At 49.9% G+C, this 22256-nt stretch overlaps 4 protein-coding genes across 9 annotated transcripts in view; all 4 read left to right on the plus strand.

Annotated features, from left to right (window-relative positions):
* Positions 1–2952, plus strand: part of adam15 (ADAM metallopeptidase domain 15) — a 14325-nt gene extending 11373 nt beyond the window's left edge. The window contains exons 20-24 of one of the 3 annotated variants that reach the window (XM_080500216.1): positions 481–589; positions 858–926; positions 1632–1697; positions 1975–2102; positions 2222–2952. In XM_080500216.1, coding sequence (XP_080356342.1) covers positions 481–589; positions 858–926; positions 1632–1697; positions 1975–2102; positions 2222–2288 — 439 coding nt within the window. In that variant the 3' untranslated portion in view covers positions 2289–2952. The remainder of the gene's footprint in view (positions 1–480; positions 590–857; positions 927–1631; positions 1698–1974; positions 2103–2221) is intronic. The other 2 variants (XM_080500217.1, XM_080500218.1) reach the window with 2 other exon arrangements.
* A 753-nt stretch (positions 2953–3705) lies between these two features.
* LOC308133280 (semaphorin-4A-like) lies at positions 3706–13832 on the plus strand (the record flags this gene model as incomplete). The annotated part of the gene is made up of 14 exons (XM_080500583.1): positions 3706–3817; positions 6950–7110; positions 7230–7292; positions 7418–7516; positions 7903–7993; positions 8299–8421; positions 8920–9047; positions 9233–9414; positions 9671–9809; positions 10031–10223; positions 10540–10655; positions 10763–10938; positions 11472–11542; positions 11877–13832. 14 exons carry the CDS (start codon positions 3706–3708, stop codon positions 12557–12559), a joined length of 2337 nt encoding a protein of 778 aa, XP_080356709.1. The 3' UTR covers positions 12560–13832.
* Positions 13833–14641: 809 nt separating this feature from the next.
* LOC308133112 (membrane-spanning 4-domains subfamily A member 4A) lies at positions 14642–17371 on the plus strand. Its single transcript, XM_080500391.1, has 7 exons — positions 14642–14708; positions 15474–15697; positions 15786–15887; positions 15971–16027; positions 16541–16726; positions 16806–16931; positions 17005–17371. Exons 2-7 carry the CDS (start codon positions 15494–15496, stop codon positions 17041–17043), a joined length of 714 nt encoding a protein of 237 aa, XP_080356517.1. The 5' UTR covers positions 14642–14708; positions 15474–15493; the 3' UTR covers positions 17044–17371.
* A 429-nt stretch (positions 17372–17800) lies between these two features.
* On the plus strand, positions 17801–21634 carry nudt17 (nudix (nucleoside diphosphate linked moiety X)-type motif 17). Of its 4 annotated transcripts, none has more exons than XM_080500988.1 (9): positions 17801–17930; positions 18553–18670; positions 18743–18862; positions 19684–19867; positions 19990–20015; positions 20242–20334; positions 20514–20612; positions 21098–21231; positions 21323–21634. In XM_080500988.1, exons 2-9 carry the CDS (start codon positions 18596–18598, stop codon positions 21498–21500), a joined length of 909 nt encoding a protein of 302 aa, XP_080357114.1. In that variant the 5' UTR covers positions 17801–17930; positions 18553–18595; the 3' UTR covers positions 21501–21634. The 4 variants fall into 4 exon arrangements, with proteins under 4 accessions (XP_080357114.1, XP_080357112.1, XP_080357113.1 ...); XM_080500986.1 differs by having other exon boundaries at positions 17811–17930; positions 18546–18670; XM_080500987.1 differs by having other exon boundaries at positions 17811–17930; positions 18546–18670; positions 18743–18787.
* Positions 21635–22256: the final 622 nt, after the last annotated feature.

Raw genomic sequence — 22256 nt, forward strand, 5'->3', positions numbered from 1 at the left:
TGTGTGTGTGTGTGTGTGTGTGTGTGTGTGTGTGTGTGTGTGTGTGTGTGTGTGTGGGGCAACTTAAAAATCCATTAAATAAGAGTGGCTTTTGTCTTTTTACCCACAATGCAGTGTGGCTGACTGTGAGGGGTGGGGCATTGCCTTTGGCCCCGCCTACCTCTGCAGGTACCTGGTCCCCTGTGGTGTGAAGTCCCAGTGGGTCAGGACAGAGGGGATTGTGGGTAATGGCGGGTCAGGACAGAGGGGATTGTGGGTAATGGCGGGTCGGGACAAAGTGGGTTGTGGGTAATGGCGGGTCAGGACAGAGGGGATTGTGGGTAATGGCGGGTCGGGACAAAGTGGGTTGTGGGTAATGGCGGGTCAGGACAGAGGGGGTTGTGGGTTATGGCGGGTCAGGACAGAGGGGATTGTGGGTAATGGCGTCCTCCCGCTGTAGCTTCTGTTTGTGGTTCCTGACCCGGTGACTTCCCGCTGCAGGACGCCGGCGACGGAGCGCGTGGACGGCCGGAACGGCGAGCAGGTCCGACCCCTCCGATACCACCTGAACCCGAACCCGGACCTCCCTGCGACCCCGCCCCTCAAAGAGGTAACCACGGCAACCTGAGCAGCAGGAGAGACTACAGCTCGTTGACTTCGAGAGCTCGTTAAGAACTACAGATCGTTAGCTAGTTAAGAACTGCAGCTTGTTAAGAGCTACAGCTCGTTAACTCATTAAGAGCTACTGCTCGTTAAGAACTACAGCTCGTTAACTTGTTAACTCGTTAAGAACTACAGCTCGTTAAGGCCAGCAGCCTTCCTTCACCTTTGACCTCCGTCTCTGCCGCGCATGTTTCAGCTCTTTTCTCTCCAATCAGGTTCATGACAGACCTGCTCCTCCCACTAAGCCACTCCCCCCCGACCCCGCCCTAAAACCTCCGCCACAGGTAACCCCACCTGAGCGCTGCACGCAAGCTAAGTGCCACGCTAACTAGCTTCTGTGCTAACATATGCTAGCTTCTGTGCTCGTTTCTGTGCTAGACTGTTTGCTAACAAGTCCACACACACACACACACACACACACACACACACACACCCTGTAACCTACAACAGAAACGCGTTGAACTTATTAACAAACCTGTTAGCATGATGTCATCTTAGCATGAATCAGCAGTTTTTCTTTTCCTCAAATAATTTGTTTACAGTCTTTCGTCTGTGACTCTGGATGAGTTCGACCTTCCTCAGCGTTTTTTTTGTTTTGTTTTTTTTAACCATCTTTGTGGTGAAAACGTTGATGTCAGCAGGTTTTGGAGGATTTCCCAGCATGCCGCGCTGTGCTAACACTGACTTCTTCTCACTTTTATCTCTGCTGCCGCTTCAGCCGGTTAAAGAGCGCCCAGCTCCGCCCACCAAGCCTCTGCCCCCCAACCCCCCCTCCACCCCCTGCTCTGACCAGGTACACTCACCTGTAGCCCCTCCCCCCAACGACGCTCACCTGTTTGAATTCCATCTTGAGCTCCGTATAAGCTCTTAAGCATTTACTTCCTGGTTTGCTGAGATTTTCAAAATTAAACACACCTGTGAGTTCTGTTCTGCTACTGAAGCTTTGCTCTTCCTCTCCTTCCTCTCCTCACCCTCACTAACCCGTCCAGCTTCTGGCGCATCGACCAGCTCCGCCAAACAAGCCCCTCCCCCCCAACCCCGTCGCACCTGCACAGGTACGGCTCCGCGTGCCGCTAGCTGCTAGCCGTTAGCGTGTAGAAATCAATTAGCCCCGGGGGTGGGGGTGAGTTTTGATGATCGGGCGATTGGCGTCCTGTGATTGCTGATGATGATGATGATTGACGTGATGTCGTGATGTCACTTCCTGTTGTGATTCCCGTTAGCATGCTAACCAGCTAGCCCATCCAGTTCCGTCCTGCAATTGTCCTGAGAGAACTTTTTTTTTCTTCTCTCTCTCTCTCTCTCTCTCTCTCTCTCTCTCTCTCTCCACAGGTTTCTCTTCCACTCAAACCTGTGGTGCCCCGGAAGCCCCGCCCTCTGGCCCCGCCCCCTCAGCCAGGCCCCGCCTCCAGCACCAAACTGCCCCATGGCGCCGTGGCCCCGGTCGCCGGCCCCAACAGGTACCACCCTCACTGCAGTCGTTTCCTGGTTGTTTGGTCTCCATGGCAACCTGACTAGTTGTTTGGTCTCCATGGCGACGTACTTACACATGTTTTTTTGCCACTTTCTGTGCACACAGACGTCCTCGTCTTCCTCCGATCCGTCCCTCGCTGCCTCACAGAGTCGACTCGTCTCCGTCGCTCTGACCGAACGTTGCCGTCCGGGAAGAAGACACCACGGAGACGAGAGGAGGACAATGACGGCCGTCTTGCACTTGGTCCTTGGACTCGGACGTTGTGGTGTCGGATTGTACCTGAACGCCTCGCTGTAGTGCCTTGCTCAGCCCTCTTCCCCTCCCCTGTGCCTTCCTTTAGATGGGGGTCGAACCGCTGACCCTCACCGGGACTAATGTGTGAAGCGGTGTTCAGACTGTGGGGGGGCGGGGCCTCAGACTGTGGGGGGCGGGGCCTCTGGAGGACCAACCAAAAATACCGACTTTTCATCACTTCTCAAATGTTGAAGAACTTTGAGGGTTTGTTTTCCAGCATCTGAAGAACAAACTGGAGTTTCAACCAGGAGGAGCAGCAACCAGGAGGAGCAGCAAGCAGGAGGAACGTCAACCAGGAGGAGCTTCTCCATATCCAGGACGGAGGTCTGAAGCTCCACCAGAGGTTTTCTGAGAACTGAGAACTGTGAGCTTCCTCTGCGGAGGAGCTGAAACGTTTGGAAACTCGCCCTCCTTCCTGTTTTCACCTCCTTCATTTTTTTTTTTTTTTTTATATAAAAGCCACAAACGAGAAGAAATGACACACAAAAAACCCAGTTCGATTCAAATACAAAACCAAATAAAATCATAAAGTCATTGCTTCACTGAAAGAACATCCTGTTGTTTTTACAAATTAAAAGCTGTAATTCTTTATTTTCTTTAATCTTCATTCCACTTCGAAGAATTTTCTGATCAGGAGTTTGTTAAAAGCTGATCTGGTGACGGAGGATCCAGACTGTAGAGCATCTTCCTCCTTGACCCACACAGCGCTAGCACCTCAGCTAATGCTAATGCTATATAAACCCCTATTTACCGTCATTAACACAGTAACTTTAACAAGTTACTAGTTATCTTTCTGTAAGTTTGACATCGTTGGTTAAAACTCTTCTGAGGTGAACTTTTGAGATGCTTATAACTTATAAAGAGTAACTACAGTGGGTTTGAGTAAAGTCTTACTCTATTACTCTTAAAACAAAGTTCTTGGTAACTAAAGAATCTAAAGTTCAGCTGGTGTGAAGTGAAGGTTTCCTTCCTCTTCCTCCTCTGAGCTTCTCGTTCTTACGTCGCCCCATTTCCTCAATGTCCAAAACAATCTGGGTCATTTGACTTGTAGGGCTTTTACCAGCAGTGACCAGCAGAGGGCTCCACCTGGTCACCAAAGCTTTGCCGTCTCCGGGGGGGCCTCCCCTCCCCCCCTCCTTCACCCCGGGGCGCCACAAGGGGGTTCCCCAGCATTTAGTGGTTTTCCACGACATTAGTGAAATCTTTAACGGTCAGAGTCGCTGAAAACGGAACTTTTCAAAACGCCCTCCAGGGTGAACGTTTTATAAACGCTGCTTTCCGAGTGGACGGTCGTCATGGTAACGAGGCGTCGGTCACGCCGCCTGCGTCACCACCTGGTGTTCGTCGAGAACGGTCGAGGCCACTGCCATGCCCTGCTCGGCTGTGGCGTCTCCATACACGTCAGCTGTCAACTCGCAGGCCACGCCCCCTCACGACGGGCCACGCCCCCTCACGGCGGGCCACGCCCCCTCACTGCGGGCCACGCGCCTGTGAAGATTTTAACGTCAACTGCGCAGCTTACTTCTTTTCAGAAATACATTTCTCTGAAGTGTTTTAATGGCCCTGAGTGATGCGTTCAGGGGAACCACGTAACTCCGCCCTCCGACATGCTAACGAGCTACGGGGGCTCCTACGCGAGCCAGGCTACACGCTAAAACGTGATTGAACAGTGACGGTTCTCGCACGGTGTTGGAGGAGCTCAGATGTTCGTTTTGATGTATTTTGTTGTTGTTTTTTTTCCACGTTGCTCAGTGTTTCCTGTTGAAGTTGCTGCCCGTCGGCGCTTCGGACTCGCCGTGAACGCGACTGTGGCGGCGCGGGATGAACGGCTAAATCTGTAGTATCTTACCCTCCGCCTCACCCCGGCTCCACCTCATGGGCAAACATAAACCCTGCTAACATGCCGAGTTTACAGGTGGACGTAGAAGCATTAATAAACAAACAATAAAACATGACGTAGCTGCGACGGTGACCTTTGACCCTGTTAGGAGTCTGTGTGGGAGTCCTGGTGAGTGTCTGCAGCTCGGAGGATGTGAAACGTGGTGAAGTGAATCAGCTTCTCTGAGAGGTTTCGCCCCCCCCACCCACCCACCCAACTCCACCCCCACCCCCCTCCCCCACCACCATGAAGAGGAAGCTTGTGGTCCAGCCACTCAGAGCTTCTTCTTCACTGTCGCTCTCGCCTCGCCTCGCTCCATCCTGACCGTCCAACTTCTTCTCCTCCATCATGGCCACCCTCCTCCTCCTCCTCCTCTCCCTCCTCCCCAGCTCCTCCGGCTCTCTGGCTCCTCCACGGCGCTCCTTCCTCCTCGGTGAGTCTCCTTCTGCTGATCAGGAAACGTGCTTTCATCAGATTGTTTTTCGTTCGTTTTGCGCCCCTGAAGTAGGAGGAAACAGGAGTTTAGCGCGACAGTAACGGAGCCACGTTTCGCTGGAGACGGCGGCTAATGCTAACGGCAGCTTTGGAAGTCCTCAACTCTTTTTCTCCTGCAACGACACTGGCAGGCAATCTCAGCAACTGTTAGCATTAGCTATCGTCTCAGCTAATGCTAATGCTAACGTGTGCAGACACTCGGTCGTACAAATATTTGTTGTTATTGGTCGAGAGGCGGGGTGATGACATGATCGTTTTCAGCAAGTGGTTGGTGACTTGACATGGCTAATGCTAACCGCTAACAGAGAGAGAGAGAGAGAGAGAGAGACTCAAACCTCCAATAGTAACGAACTGAGACACCAGTGACTGTAACTAAGTTGCTTATATTACAGTAATCTGTTACTTACTCGCTACTTCTATTCTCCAATAAATCTTGCGGAAAATACGGATAATTCCATCCTGCAATGGAGTAATCTATTACTCCGAGTACTTTGTTGACCTTCGTGTGAGACGTTACGCCACGGTTTGAGTCACACCTTTTCGATTTTACAATCCAAAGTGTGAAAACAGGAAAATGAAGCAACGACTGGCAGGAGGAAGTACAGAAATACTTTGTACTTTACGTTTCTTTCAAAAACTTTTGTCTTCACAGCTGTAATCACATTACTTTATGGATAATGGAATTAGTAACTTAGTTACAGTTACTGAAGTTTTAATGAATTTGATATTTTTAGCCGGAATTGGGGTTCAACTATAGTCAATGTAGCTGTGATTAGCATTAGCATGTATAAATATAAGCTGTGATTAGCATTAGCTTGTATAAATATTAGCTGTGATTATGATTAACATGCATAAACTATAGCTATGATTAGCATTAGCGTGGATAAACATTGACTAGGATTAGCATTAGCTAGTATAAATATTAGCTGTGATTAGGATTAACGTGTATAAACTATAGCTATGATTAGCATTGGCGCGTATAAACATCGGCTGGGATTAGCATTAGCATGTATAAACTATAGCTATGATTAGCATTAGCACACAAAACAGCTGTGATTACAATAGCACACATAAATAGCTGCGATTAGCATTAGCATGTATCTACAGTAGCATGAATACATTTAAATATTTTAACCGGATACGAGAAATATAAAAGTAGTCCAAGTACTAAAAGTATCCTGGCACTTAATCATGCGGTCGAGATCAAGTTTCTACTTCTGTTTTCCATTCGACCGTCTGGCACCTCGTCTGTTACCAGGGCAACCCTGACTTAAGGCTACCATGTCTGTCACCATGGCAACCCTGACTCAAGGTTACCATATCTGTTACCTGGCAACCTTGACTCAAGGTTACCATATCTGTTACCTGGCAACCTTGACTCAAGGTTACCATGTCTGTTACCTGGCAACCTTGACTCAAGGTTACCATGACTGTTACCATGGTAACTCTCTCAGTCATTCGTAGTAGGCCAATGTAGGTCAGTATTTGAAAATTTAAGCTACAGACACACACACACACACACACACACACACACACACACACACACACACACACACACACACACACACACACACACACACACACACACACAGGTTTCTTCTTCAGGAACAGATGTAGAGTTTCTCTGCAGCTCAGAACCACTTCCTCTCCAGACCTGAACCACAATATGATCTTCAGCCGCACAGCAGGAAGTGGAACTCTGCTCACGTGGCGCCGTCACTACTTTTAGCCACGGAGGACTGAGACTCTGAGACTCTGAGACCTGAGACTCTGAGGACTGAGACTCCGAGGACTGAGACTCTGAGGACTGAGACTCTGAGGACTGAGACCTGAGACTCTGAGGACTGAGACTCCAAGGACTGAGACTCTGAGGACCAAGACTCTGAGGACCGAGACTCTGAGACTCTGAGGACTGGGACTCTGAGGACCGAGACTCTGAGGACTGAGACTCTGAGACCTGATACTCAGGACCATTAAAGGTTCTGGTCACAGCTGCTGGAAGCTCTCCAATCCCGTTAAAGGACTCAGGGACATCTGGTCTAAGAGTCTGATCCAGAACCTCCTGAGGACACACACACACACACACAGATAAAGATGTTCTGCAGTTTCCCACGCCCCCTGAACGCAGCTCAGGTTCTGGACCTGATCAGACTTCCTGTCTCCAGACTCCGGACTCAGACCGCTGTTCCACTTCAGCGTCCCGGACGTCCACTGCACCACCACGCTGCTCCTGAGCCCCGACGCCTCCACCCTGTACGTGGGCGCTCGGAACGCCCTGCTCTCATTGGACGTCAGCCGGAGTGATGTCATCAGCCTGAAGACGCAGGTGGGCTGTGGGACGTGGTCTCTGTAGTCTACGTGGTGGTCTCTGGTGGTCTCTGGTGGTCTCTGTAGTCTATGTGGTGGTCTCTGGTGGTCTCTGATGGACTAGTTCCTTGTTTCCAGGTCCCATGGAGTCCCACTGAGACCAACATCCAGACCTGCCGCCTCAAAGGAAAGAACGAAGCGGTGAGTCTGAACACTGTCCCGAGTGCCCCCTGGAGAACTTCCCCCATGGAGAACTGCCCCCTGTAGACCTGCCCCCCCCCCCCCCGTGTTTAACTGCCCCTTGTCTGTCCTGTCTGATCCTCCAGGTGGACTGTCTGAACTTCGTCCACGTCCTGCAGCACATCAACTCGTCGCTCCTCTACGCGTGCGGGAGCTTCGCCTTCAACCCCCGAGAGGCCTACTTCGTAAGGCTAATGCTAACCGCTAACACTAACTGCTCGTACTAGCGGCTAACTATTAGCACTAGAAACGGCAACTACCTTCAACCCCCGAGAGGCCTACTTTGTAAGGCTAATGCTAACCGCTAACACTAACTCCTAGTACTAGTGGCTAACTGCTAGCATTAGAAACGCCAACTAGCTTCAACCCCCGAGAGGCCTACTTCGTATGGCTAATGCTAACCGCTAACACTAACTGCTAGTACTGTTGACATGCTAGGTTGTTCCTGCCCGTTTGAAGTTGAGCCGTTAGCAGAGCGAAGCACCACCGGCTTCTTCCGGCGGCCATGTTTTATTCACTGTGGTTCTGATTGGACCTCGAACACTGAACCTGCTGCTCTGGCGTCCTGTAGGACTCGGAGAGCCTCTCGCTCGTCCACAGCGGCGACGCTAAAGGCCGCTGTCCCTTCAGCCCGTCGGAGAGGAGCTCGTCCGTCTTCCTGGGTCAGTCTTCACTCTGAGTAAAGCTGAGGTTCAGACAGTCCCATGAAGTCTGAACGTCTCCATGTCTTCTCTGTGTCTTCTCCGTGTCTTCTCTACGTCTTCTCCATGTCTTGTCTATGTCTTCTCTGTCTTCTCCATGTCTTCTCTGTGTCTTCTCCATGTCTTCTCTGTCTTCTCCATGACTTCTCCATGTCTTCTCTGTGTCTTCTCTGTGTCTTCTCCGTGTCTTCTCCATGTCTTCTCCATGTCTTCTCTGTGTCTTCTCCATGTTTCCTCCATGTCTCCTCCATGTCTCCTCCATGCAGATGGCGAGCTCTTCACCGCCACCACCACCGACTTCCGGGGCATCAAACCTCAGATCTCCAGGTTCTTCTCCCAACATGGCCGCCCGGACGTCAGCCTGGACTCGTCCATCAGCTTGCTGGAAGGTGGGCGTCAGATTTAACGTGTCTTCGGCAGTGGAAGTCTGAATTTCTAAAAAGTCTGGTTGACTCGCTAAGCTAAGCTAAGCTAAATGTTTCCAAAGAGAAAAATGTTTTTTCCTCCTTCCAGACCACCTGACAATCACTTCTGTGTCCTCACTTCCTGTCTTTTCTCTCACTTCCTGTCTCTTCTGTCCTCACTTCCGGTCTCTTCTCACATCACTTCCTGTCTTTTCTCTCACTTCCTGTCTCTTCTGTCCTCACTTCCTGTCTTTCCTCTCACTTCCTGTCTCTTCTCGCATCACTTCCTGTCTTTTCTCTCACTTCCTGTCTCTTCTGTCCTCACTTCCTGTCTCTTCTCTCACTTCCTGTCTCTTCTGTCCTCATTTCCTGTCTTTTCTCGCATCACTTCCTGTCTTTTCTCTCACTTCCTGTCTCTTCTCGCATCACTTCCTGTCTTTTCTCTCACTTCCTGTCTCTTCTGTCCTCACTTCCTGTCCCCAGAGCCGACCTTCGTCGGCTCCTGGTCCGACCCGTCCCAGAAGAAGATCTACTTCTTCTTCAGCGAGGTGGGGAAGGAGTTCTACTTCGTGGAGAAGCTCCAGATCCCCCGGGTGGCTCAGGTCTGCAAGGTGAGGAGGGGCATCGGCTTCATTCAGGCTACGTTTCCATGGAAACCGTGTCATTTTCGTGTTTTGGCTTCAAAAGTGTTAAAAGTGGATGCAAGAACTCTGCGGTTTGGTTCCACCAGAAGGTTCCGTGTTGTCGGACCTTCTCCCCGGTTCAAGTTTCACTCGGTCTCTATTTGACCCGGCAGGACGACGTAGGCGGACAGAGGACGCTGCAGAAGAAGTGGACGTCCTTCGCCAAGACCCCTCTGCTGTGTCAGTCCTCCAAACGGCTTCCCTTCAACGTCCTGCAGGACGTCTTCCCCCTGCAACCACCAGAGGGCGACGACCATGACGACACGCTGTTCTACGGAGTCTTCACCTCGCAGTGGTACGAACGGGAGCTGAGAATCCGAATCCTTCTTCATCCGGATAGCGCTGATGCTAATAGCAGCTACTGTGGATTTAGGCTAATGCTAATCACAGCTACTGTGTACACAGGCTAATGCTAACCTCAGCTCAAAGCATTTGATTGACTTCCCCTTTAAATGTCTCGGAGGGAGTCACGGTGGTCAGACAGATCTGATGTGACTTGGGACCACATGTGGAACTTGTCGTGACGTGTGCCCTGGTGTGTTGTGGTCCAGGTCCACGGGAGCGGAGTCCGCCGTGTGTGTCTTCACGCTACGCGAAATTCGCGCGGAGTTCTCCGGAAGCTACCGGACCTTCAACATGCAGAGTCACCAGTGGAGTCCGCTGGTGGAGAAACACTCGTACCTGGGACAGGTGAGCAGGTCCAGGTCACCCTGGGGAGCGCTAGCTGACGCTGCTGAGCTCTTGGCTAAATGCTACAACACCCTTCTCCCAGGCTAACTCTTCCTCATGCTAGCAGTATGTAGCGAAGCACTGCCCGATGCATGCTATAGACGCGGTATTATACTGTACCCTTGCGTTTCTTCAGTAAGTCTGTTTTGAGTTGATTAACGTACGTCCTCTTCCCGTCCCAGTGCGGGCTAGCTAGCTCTTCGGACTCGGAGCTGGAGGAGGTGAAGAAGAGCTTCCTGACGGGCAGCAGTGGCGTGAAGCCGTCCGGAGGCGCTCCACTCGTGGTGTCGTCGGAACAACGCTACAGTCGCATCGCAGCCATGAGGACGCGGGCGGCGGACGGCAGACGGCACACCGTCCTCTTCCTGCTCACAGGTGAACCTTGACGTCTCTACCTGGACGCCACGTGAACGATCAGACAAAAATGGCTAGGTGAAACGAGGTAGTCGTGTGGACCAGGGCCTTAAAGTGTTGCCGGTTCTGTCAAGGAGGGGGCAGCAGTGTGTCCGCGGAGGATCCAGACCACATCTCCTCGGTCTGAGTCTTCATTGCCTTAAATGTTCGGTCTGCGGGACAGACGAGACGACAGGCCAACCGGATAACGTTCCCGCTTCGGGACAGGATAACTAGTCACCATACCTGGTCGTGGACAGGCTAACTTCCTCGGTTCTTCTTCTTCTCCGTTGTGCAGAGTCTGGATTCCTCCACAAGGTGGCGCTCTCTGATTCAGGACCTCGACTCATCGAGGAGATTGAGGTCTGCACCAAACCAGAGGTGGTCAAAAGTCTGGTCCTGTCCCCCTCCAAGGTACCATCAGATTATTGAGCATCTTCGTCATCTGAGACCTGATCCGGTCCAGTCCTCCATGTTTCTGGGCTCGAGGTTCTGACCCCCACCCCTTCTGCCCCTTGCAGGGGGTTCTGTACGTGGGGACGTCCAGGGGTGTGGCCTCGGTCCCGGTGGCCCACTGCTCCATCCATAGGACCTGCAGTCAGTGTGTCCTGGCCAGAGACCCTCTGTGTGGGTGGAACCGGATCAGGGGGGCCTGTACGGGTCTGATCCCGGGTCCAGACGGGGGTCCAGAGGAACTGTAAGAGGAACCTGCTGAAGTTCTCCTGATCCACATCAACTGTTTCACCGTTTAACGTTTCGTCTCCGCCGTAGAACCTGGATGCTAACGCTAATGCAAATTCTAATCACAGCCACTGTGGATGCAGGTTAATGCTAATGCTACGTACGGCTGCTTGAAGTTGCAAAAGAAATGCTGGACTTGGTTTCCGCAGTCAGAAAGCTAAAGTTAGCTTGAGCGTTAGCATGAGCATCACGCTCAGAGAGGAAGATTAGACTAGCTAACCCGGCAGAGACTCGTAATGCCGAGATGTTCCTCCTGTGATCATTAGCAAACGCTAAAGCAAGTGTTTTATTTAAGCGCGCTAACTGCGTATCAACACTGTTAGACACGAGAAATCGTCATCGTTGTCTTCAATAGAACCGAATTATCTCGGGACTACCAAGACACGGGTTTAAAGAAAAATCTGTGGGTGATGCTAAAGCTACTGCTAACAGTGTGAGCTAACAGCAGTGAGTAGTGGAGTACTCAGTGATGTTCTGTTGCTCCCTCAGGATCCAGAACCTGGACGGGGTGAATGTGGACCAGGACTGTGGAGGACAAACTGCAGCCAAAGAACATCGAGGTGACGGTTCTTTAGAGAGATTATTGAAACGCTGGACCTTGGTGTGTGAGGGGGCGGGTCATCTGTAGCCCCGCCCCCTCAGAGGGCGGGTCATCTGAAGCACCCCCAATGGTCCTAACGAGTCCTGAATGGATCTGAATGGTCTTAAAGGGTCTATACTGGTTCTGATCTGTCCCGAATGGTCCATTCAGGTCCATTATGGACGATTTAGGACACTGAGGACGAACGTTCCTCTCAACTCTTCATTTTCAGAATTTCCATGATGTTTCTGTAAAAACGTTAATTATATGTTCTTTTTGTCCGTACTTGAATGTTGTTCTGTTTCATTCTGAAGAACCCGACCCCTCTGACGTCCACGTGGTTCCGGGTGAGGTGGTGACCCTTCGCTGTCAGAAACCGTCCAATCAGGCGTCGGTGAGCTGGACCGCCGTTCCGTCCAAAGTTCTGTCCGAGAAGTTCTTCGCCCAGTCGACCGACGGCAGCCTCTGGTTCCTCGCCACCGCCGATACAGTGGGGACGTACCGCTGCGAGGCGGAGGAGGGGGGGCACAGGGAGGTGGTCTCCAGCTACCAGGTCCAACAGGCCGCCTCCCCGCGCTCCACCTACCCGCTGCCGAAGGACCACGACGAGCCGGACGAAGACATCGTGACCGAGAACCCGGAGTCCACGAGCCGGCCCGGAACGGAGCGCGGTCCCAAGATCCAGGAGGGCGTCGACACCGTCCCACCGGAGGAGAGCAAGGACTCCGGCGGTAGGACCACCGGGCAGGACCACCGGTCCGGGGCCCAGTCCGTCCCCGCCCCGCCGCCCTGCCACCAACCGAAGAGTTACCACGGCGAGCTGGTGGCGGTGTCGCTGCTGCTCGCCGCCTGCGTCGCCGCCACGCTCCTGGGGCTGGTCTACCTCTGGAGTCGGAGGGGGAACCCCCGGGGCCACGGGAAACCCGGCGGGGCCCTGGAGGGGTGCTCCCTGAGCAGCCCCGAGGACCAGGGGCCCGACCTGAAGGTGGAGCTGTGAACCGCGATCCTCGGCGTGGCCGCCAGGGGGCGAGCCACAGCCGCTTCCTGTCAGAAGAAACATCCCGCTCCTTCAGCGGCGCCCCGTTGAGACGACAACGATTTCAGGTGGAAAAACGGGACACTTCCGTCAAGTTTTTTGGGGTCCGTGTACCCGACAAGGTGGAACTTTTCGAAAATGTTTTGGCTCGGTCGCCATGGAAACAGACGAAACTTTAATCGTCACGACTCCCAAGTCCCCGCTCCCCTGGGGCTTGGTAGTTTTATTCCGACAGTCACCGTGACAACAATCCAACGTGGTCGGACAACAGCACCCACTAGGGGCCCAACGTGAAAACGACATCGTCGTCGTGTTTCTGCCGTTTCCATGGAAACAGACGTCTTTTTATGAAAACGCCGACACGTAAACCCGCCACCCCGCTGAAAGGAAAAGTCATAAAAGTTTTCATTTGAAACGTTGTCGTGGAAACGGAGCCTTCGTCGCAGTTTTATGTTCTCAAAAACGTTTCCAAACCAAAAGCTCAGGAACTTATTTTTTTACTTTTATGTTTGTTTTTCGTCTGTTTTTTGTTTTTTTTAAAGGAATTTATTAAGAATGTTCTCCATTGTCAAGCTGTGAATATTGTGTAAGACTTCACTTTATTCTGTTTCCATGCAGAAGCTTTTCTTTTATTTAAACTGTTTTAAGCTCTTCCTGCACGTGTTCTCAGGCAAAGTAAAATAATCTGATTTCGCAGCGGCAGCGTGTGAATGTTAAACCTCGTGGTGTTCAGATTCATTGATTAAATGAAATTTAGATTATTTGATGCATTTTCTTTGTTTTATGTATTTTATGTCCAAAATCAGATTGGGTTTTATTCAGAACAGTTTTTAACCCATTGAAGAAAATGATAATTACCTTTTTATCCATAAAAATTTAAATAATCATGTACATGGAGAGAAGATTGATTTAGCTGTTTTCTGTCGCCTCCTGGTGGTGTATGTGTTTACTGCAGGACTTCCGGTTACATGTGATTTAAATTACGCTCGAACTTTTTTGTGTTTTATTGATATAATTAATGATGTAATTGTATCTAATCCGTAATTTAAACGTATCACTCTTGTTTTTTGAAAACTTCTGATTGAAATAAAACTTCAAACACCTCATTTGTTTTATTCCTGCTCTCATGTATGTAAAATTGTCTTCTTTTTATTGAGTTTTGATTCAGTTTCTGAATGTTTGCGACCTTTGGATGGAGCTTCTGTTCAGATCAATGAGACAGAGATGAAATAAAGATTCTGACATGCTGAGTTTGGCTTTTATTTATTTCAAAAGTAACAATATGAGTTTATTTTAATTCATTAAAAGTTTAGTTTTATCTCATTTTGGGGCTGTCGTTTTATTTATTTATTTATTTAATTTTGGGGGTGGAATCTGTTTTTCTGGTTCGATTTATTTGGCTCTATTTCTTTTATGTTTGTTTCTCATAAGTGACGTCACAGGGAACGTGGATTCTGGGAAGAGAAGGTGTGCTGCGTTCAGGTGCTGTCGGAAATATTAACTTCGCTTTATCAAGCTGCCGTTTACCTGTTGAATTAAACTTTCAAACATTCAAAGACAAAAGTTTTTGCTGCTACATAAATGAGACTTGCTGCTTCATTCAACATTTCCTACATAAACATGGAGGAACCTGGTTAAATATCACAAGCTGTTAAAAATGCTTTATGTCATCTGGTTTTATTATTAATCCCCTCTTCGATAAAGAAAACTTCTCCACCACAGGTATAAAACGTATACAAATATTTCTATTAAATTATCTTTGGACAGCTTTTCTCTTTTCCCATTATTGCCATCTATTCTTTCTTGTATCTTTTGTTTACAAGTTACAATTTGTAAAATAAAATTCCTTCAGGACACAAATCTGTTACTGATAATTCAGCAAAATAAAACAATTTGAAAATATATCTTAGGTACTCGTCACAGGAGCCAAAGAGATTAAATTGAAAAGTCATCTGAAATAATTGTTAAATTGGTGGATTTTCTGTTTCGATTATTTTGATTTTGTTCAAGAACACAGGTGTCCAATTCTTCCACCGTGTCCGTAAACGCATCTCCGTCTGCGAATCGACTCTGAGACTTTCTCCCACAGAAAAAGTCAATTTTCCTGCAGGTAAACTTCTTTATCGTCTTTAAACTGTCGGTTCTGAAAGTCTTCGCCTGTTTCACGGGTTTAATTGTTTTGTGTGGCTGTTTTTTTCATGGAACCTTTGCTTTATTGTCACTGCGTCACAATTTCGCCCGTTGTCATTCTGCTTCAGTTTGTTAAAGTCATTATTAATACCTCGTTGATAAAATCCATATGGAATCTGCTGTAATTGTGAAACACGGAGCGACAATAACGTTTGATTAAAACATGTATGTGTTCATAAAAGGAAGCGCAACAAGAAGAAAAACAAGAATTTTCCCAGTTTCACTTCCTGGTGGATCAGATGTCATGCCTTCACCAGACTCCATCCAGAAATGACAGATTTTTACACTTTTACAGCTATTTATTCGATATGCACATTATTTTGAGTAAATTAAAATAGCCTCACCGATTTAGTGATCGATTCGTCTTATTGAGTCAGTCTTGTTTGACTAATATGATCTTTTTAGAATGGAAAATGTAAAGGTAGACGGAGCAGGTTTCAGAATAAAATACACCAAAAAAAATTTGAAAAATGTATTGACTCGTTAATTTCAGTTTGTATTATGACTTGTCTGTTCACAACCAGTTTATTTTATTTCAAGACATTTGAAACGCATGAAGGATTTTAACCTAAATTTTTAAAAATGCATTGTCATGCCATTTTCTACCAGCAGGAGGTGCAGTGAGTCAGTTTGAGACCAGTCTCATGTGTCCTCCTGTGTTTTTTTTGTTTTTTTTTCCACCCAGAATCGTCTCTGAGCTCCGTCATGGCGTCCACGTCTATCACCACGGTCGGGGGGGTGGTGGTCGTCACTCAGGTCATTCCCAAAGACGAGTCCTCCATCCCACTGGAAGGCACGCCCACTGCCGGACAGGCCCCGCCCCCTGTCGCTCGGGCCCCGCCCCCTGACCCCGTCAAGATGGACGAAATGACGGCTGCTTTCATGCGAGGACACCCGATGCCCCTCGGGGTGAGTCCCACAAAGACACATCAAAGAAACATCAAAGACGCGTCAAAGAGAAGTGAGATAAAGTGTGTGTGTGTCTCCGTGTCTCCAGGTGGTTCAGATCTTCATCGGTGTGATGATCTTCCTCTTCAGTTTGACCATCTTATTGTGGTGGACGCTGTTCATCCACCTCCCGTTCGGCCTCGCCTTCATCGTACGTAATTTGGCACCAGCGTCGTGTCCCTGCCTTCCTTAGTTTGTAATTTAACACCTGCATCGCGTCTCTGCCGTGTTCAGTTCATCATTTCCGGATCGCTGGCCGTGGCGGCGGGCAGACGGACGTCCGTCTCACTGGTGAGTTTCCGAAACTTTCCGATCTTCTTTCCGATCTTTTAACAAAAAAAACTAAATAAAAAACTTGTGTTGATGTTGAAGTTCAGAGACGAGCAGAACCAGCGGAGGGCGAAGTGACGCTCTGGAGAAGAGCCTGTTCACTCAACATGTTGGCATGACGACGCTGCTCTGATGGCATGCTGTTGTGTTAGCACGCTACAATGATAGCACGCTAATATGAAAGCATGCTAACATTGTAACGTGATATGCATGCTAACAGCCAATGGTCTTTGATTGGCCTAAACATTCGGGTGAAGACTCACATGTCCACTCAGACCACGCCCCCTGGTCCTCTAGATTCCACTCAGGCCACGCCCCCTGGTCCTCTAGATTCCACTCAGGCCACGCCCCCTTGGCCTCTTTACACTCTTTTCAAGTGAAACTCAAACTGGTTGTGTTTTTGGCGTCTGGTCGCACCACAGTGGTCTGAACTTTTTGAAAAATCTCCGCCCTGAAGTCCGTCTGTCTGTGCAGGTGTGGGCGTCTCTGGTGTCCCACCTGGTCAGTGTGGTTGTGGCCATGGCCGGCGTGATCTACGACTGCATCCTGATCGGGACCCAGGCCCCGACCACCATCATCTGCCGCCACGAGGACTTGGATCAGTTTACAAACCCGGAGTCGGTCTGGATCCGGTGCGTCGATCAGATGTGGACCCTCACTGTAAGTTTGGGGTGGGGTGAGGGGGGGTTGCTCTGAGGGGGGTGGACAGACTCTCAGTTGTCTCTTTGCTGGTCCTCAGACGACTCTGTATGGTCTCCTGGGCTTCGTCCTGGTCCTGCTGGTTCTGCAGGTCTGCATCTCCGTCACCGTTTGTGTGTTCTCCGTCAGAGCCGCTAACCTCCGACACACCTACAAACCAGTCCAGGTAAGACCCCCCCCCACCCTCCAAGTCTGTAGACGTTCTCTTTGTTCCGGTGACACGGTTCTCTGCCCTGCAGTCCACCAGTGATGAGCGCCCCCTGCTGGCGTCGCCCTGAGAGGCCGATGGTGAATCGATGAAGTTCTTCGGCGCTGCCCCGTCTCTGCACGTCCTTTATTACCGAGACCTGTTACCACGGCGACTGGGCGGCGGTCTCGCCGTTGCTCGCCGCCTCTTTCTTTCCACTACTGTCGCGGACAGTATAATGCATTCTGGGAAATCCTTGTTTTCTATCGGCTTTAATTGATAGTTGTTCTGCACGGATCAGACTGCAGTGAGCGACTCTAAAGTTCTACAACTAAATTTTGCACGTGTTGATTCTGTGAGTGTTTTTTTTTGTGCTTCTATAAACTTTTTTTCTATCAAACAATTAAAGTCTAATTTTAAAAAAAGCTTTCGTTGTTTTGTTGTGGGTTTTTTTTTTTCTTTTAAATCACATAACACACAGATAAGGAGCCGACCGTCAGTGTTTGGAACAAATGCATTTTGTATTTTGTAATTGTATTTTTGACGTGAAACATAGTCCTGGATGAGATGTACACATCTGCAGTCACCAGGTTAAAATGTGAAGAGAGGAGGATCCTCATCCAAGATGGCTGCCATGCTGCAACACATTATTAAATATGTCCATACATGTATATATGTCCAGGATACTAATTGAATGTGTCTACTTATACATTTCTATGCGTCTCCATGTATAATCCTGACTCTTTGTATATATCTATTTATCTACTTATGTCTGTCTACTTGTAATTCTGTGTTCTATCTGTATAAGTCTATGTGTTTATCTGCGAAAAGCACTCGTCTGATGACGTCAGACACATGGACACTCGTGCCTTCCTCCTCAGACGGACAGACCTTCAATGGGCCGCGGGTCGGTTCATAAAGGTTTTTATTCGCCGGAAGTGACGTTGAGCTGGCGTGCTAAACGTGAAGCTAACAGCGGTGAGATGCTTGCTCGCGTGTCTTCATTGAGGTCCGCGGGCGGGACAGGCACTGCGGCGTCGGTGACTGGATTCGTGGTTTTAACTCGCACGTGTACGAAACGACGTACTCGGGCTGTTACGCGCATGTAAACGGGGTTAGCGTCATGCTAACTGCGAGTCACTTCCGCTTAGCATCGCGCTGACGGACAGCGACTTCCGGTTCTTCCGTCCAGGGCCGCGCTCAGACTGAGCTGCAAAGTACTCTAGTACTTTTTGAAGAAGTAACATTCAAATGAAGTGTTTTACTGATAGTTTTTCAGGTTTCATGGTTTTTTGATGCTTTCACATCAACAAGTGTGCTGGTTTTACCTTCCCCCGCGGGGGTAAACAAAGTTTTCTGACATGCACTTTGCATTTGCTGCGATTTGACTTGAAACACTGTGTAAGTTACATACTCTGATTACTCACATGAAGTAGTATCGTTAGATACTGGTGTTTATGATATAAGAGCATGTTTTTCTACTTTTTTTTGTACTTTTACTCACAATTAGTTACTACTGACATCATGTAATCTACTTTGACACCTCAAATTTCCTAAATAGTAAATGTGATGAATTATATTAATGTAATCGAGGTCGTAGGTTCGATTCCCGAGTGCTGGCGTCCGGCGGCTGCACCTGTGCGATGGAGAAAGTTCGCAGGATTCTGGTGTTTGTGGGTAAAGACGGAGCAGCGCCGCAGAGAGCTCACTTCCTGCAGGTCCGAGTCGCCGCCGTCCCCCCCCCCCCGCGGACCAATCAGGTCACGGCTGACGCCATCTTTGATCCTCAGAGCCTGACCGGTTGCCTCGGCAACGGCGCTGACGACGAGGTGGAGGTGAGCTGCTCGCTGGAGAGGAACCGCTTCCTTCTCCAGAACTTCCAGAACCGAGGGCCCCGGCTCCTCCTCAAGGTTCCACACGCTTATTTACCCCCCCCATTTGATGTTTACCCCCTCAGTCTGATGTTTACCCCCTCAGATTCATGTTTACCCCCCAGTCTGATATTTAACCCCCCCAGTCTGATGTTTACCCCCCCAGTTTGATGTTTACCCCCTCAGATTCATGTTTACCCCCCAGTCTGATATTTAACCCCCCCAGTTTGATGTTTACCCCCTCAGATTCATGTTTACCCCCCAGTCTGATATTTAACCCCCCCAGTCTGATGTTTACCCCCGTTTGATGTTTACCCCCCAGTCTGATATTTACCCCCTAGTTTGATGTTTACCCCCCCAGTCTGATGTTTACCCCCTCAGATTCATGTTTACCCCCCAGTCTGATATTTAACCCCCCCAGTCTGATGTTTACCCCCCCAGTTTGATGTTTACCCCCTCAGATTCATGTTTACCCCCCAGTCTGATATTTAACCCCCCCAGTCTGATGTTTACCCCCCCAGTTTGATGTTTACCCCCTCAGATTCATGTTTACCCCCCAGTCTGATATTTAACCCCCCCAGTCTGATGTTTACCCCCGTTTGATGTTTACCCCCCAGTCTGATATTTACCCCCCAGTTTGATGTTTACCCTCCCAGTCTGATGTTTAACCCCCTTGTATGATGTCTACCCCCCCCAGTTTGATGTTTACCCCCCCAGTCTGATGATTACCCCCCCAGTCTGATATCTACCCCCGTTTGATGTTTACCCCCCAGTTTGATGTTTACCCCCCAGTCTGATATTTACCCCCCAGTCTGATATTTACCCCCCCAGCGCGTAACAGTTACCCCTCTGTCTCCCAGAGACCCGCCTTCTGCCCCATCACACACCTGTCAGTCACAGAGGCTGCTGCGATCCCATTGGACGTCCAGCAGCGCGGGGTGGATGTGGGCGTGGCCATCCTGCTGCAGACAGCCAATCAGAGAGTGCTGCTGACGCGGAGAGCGAAGCAGCTGCGGATTTTTCCCAATGTCTGGGTCCCCCCAGGTCACGCACACACACACACACACACACACACACACACACACACACACACACACACACACACACACACACACACACACACACACACAGAGTGCATGTTTTAATGTTCTTTCTTTGGTTCTCAGGCGGCCATGTTGAACAAGATGAGACGGTCAGTGAAGTTCTGGAACTTTTTACATTTTACACGAAACATCAGTAAAACTGTGTGTGTGTGTGTGTGTGTGTGTGTGTGTGTGTGTGTGTGTGTGTGTGTGTGTGTGTGTGTGTGTGTGTGTGTGTGTGTGTGTGTGTGTGTGTGTGTGTGTGTGTGTGTGTGTGTGTGTGTGTGTGTGTGTGTGTGTGTGTGTGTGTGTGTGTGTGTGTGTGTGTGTGTGTAGCTGCTGGAAGCAGGTCTGAGGGAGCTGGAGGAGGAAACTGGACTCAAACTGGATCCACAACAAGTTTCCTCTGAGGTTCTGGGACTGTGGGAGGTGAGACTCACCTGGTTCTCCTGGTTCTCCTTCTGTTTTCTGACTTTTTGTTATTGCTGCAAACCGGGACTTCCAACTCAACACTCCTGTGTGTGTGTGTGTGTGTGTGTGTGTGTGTGTGTGTGTGTGTGTGTGTGTGTGTGTGTGTGTGTGTGTGTGTGTGTGTGTGTGTGTTACAGTCAGTGTTTCCTGCCATGTTGTCCAGAGGACTCCCTCATAGGCATCACGTGGTCGTCTTCATACTGGTGCACTCCCCCCTCACACACCTGGAGCTGCAGGTAACGTCTGTGTGTGTGTGTGTGTGTGTGTGTGTGTGTGTTTCCTCCCCGTTGTTCTCAAAAAGTTTCTCGTCCACACGACACAATGAAAACGACTCAAAACGATGTAGTACACATGGCGGGCCTTAAGGTGGCGCCGTGACGCTGCCACGGGAATTACACCAGCAGCTCCACCTGGAGCAGGGAGTCCGCCATGTTGTTGTTGTTGTCAAGTGACGTCACGGAGGGGGAGGCGGGGCTATAGGTCGAGAGGCGGGGCCAATGACATCATGGTCTCGTCTCCGTCCGCACGTCAAAGCCGAGGCGGCGTCTTCCCATTCCTCCACTCTGGAACCCATTTTCGAAAAGCAAAAACGTTTTCAGGGTCGTAAGACGCGGCGCCGTGTGGACGATCGGACAAAAACAAAACAAAACGATGGTTACATGAAACGACGTAGTCGTGTGGGCGGAGCCTGAGTCTCTCAGAGTGTCTGTGGCCTCTGCAGTCCTCTCTTAGCGTCTGTCCTGCTGAGGTCAGCGCCTGCCTGTGGGCGGAGCCCCGGGTGGCGGGCGCCGTGGTGTCCTCCATGGACGGCGAGGACGGCGAGGTGCGTCTGGACGGCCTGCCGAGCAGCGTCAGGTATCTGCCTCCCGCGGTTCTTCTACTTCTTCTTCTTCTTCTTCTGGTGTTTTTGTGGACGGCCGTCCTCTGACGTCCCGCGTCTGTCCAGCGTGTCGCAGGTCACTGCAGACGGCGGCCTGACGGAGTCCTCGCTGCCCTTCACCACCCTGGTTGGACGGGCGCCGGCCAGCGGGCCGGACGTGGAGCGGGTCTCCACCGGGACCAAGTTCGCTCTAGAGCTGTGGCTGAGGCGGCTGACCCCTGACCCCTTGACCCCTGACCTCTGACCCCTGACCTCTGAGCCGCCAGCATCCCGATGGGCGTTCTGGAGGAAAGACTTCCGAAGCTGACTCACGCTGTCCTACGTCCTCCAGGCCAGCAGGTGGCAGTGCAGAGCAGCTTTATGTTTCACTTTGTATCACTTTTTGTAACACAATATTAAAGTTTCAGCTTGAAAACAGTGACGAGTTATTTATTACTAGTTGTTGACTTTGTTCATGAAAGTTGTTCAGACTGAGACGTGCTAATCACGGGTACAAGCTAATGCTAATCCTCGTCACAGTCACAGATAAAAAAAAACACTAGATGCCTCACGGTGCCGCCTACGACGTGCCGACAGCGCCGCCATCTTGGAGAGGTCTCCCGCTCGCGCTAAACATGAAGATCATAGGCTAGAAAATCCACAAAAACATTGGTAGCTCGCTTGTTAGTTGACGTAGCAACACAAAAAATACACACATTTAAAGCTGAGGAAAAGTCTATCCTGTGGTGACGTCGTGAAAAAAATATTTGGGGGGGAAGGGGGGTGGGGGTCCACTTGATAGAGCTTTTGGTTTGGACCACAAAGCTCTATCTTTTGGACCTCCAGAGTCCAGAAGATAATTGTGCTTCTGAGTCAATGGTTCAGGATCTTTTATTTTTACGTCATTAGTGATTTCCTGATTGGAAACCGGACTCAGGAGACGCCCCCCCCCCCCCTCCACAGCTTCAAGTCTTTGTGTGTTGAAATGAAAGCTGTCTAGAAAGAGTAAAAGTCCCCATGT

This window comes from Blennius ocellaris (assembly GCF_963422515.1).
Source record: "Blennius ocellaris genome assembly, chromosome: 8".
Classification (NCBI taxonomy): domain Eukaryota; kingdom Metazoa; phylum Chordata; class Actinopteri; order Blenniiformes; family Blenniidae; genus Blennius; species Blennius ocellaris.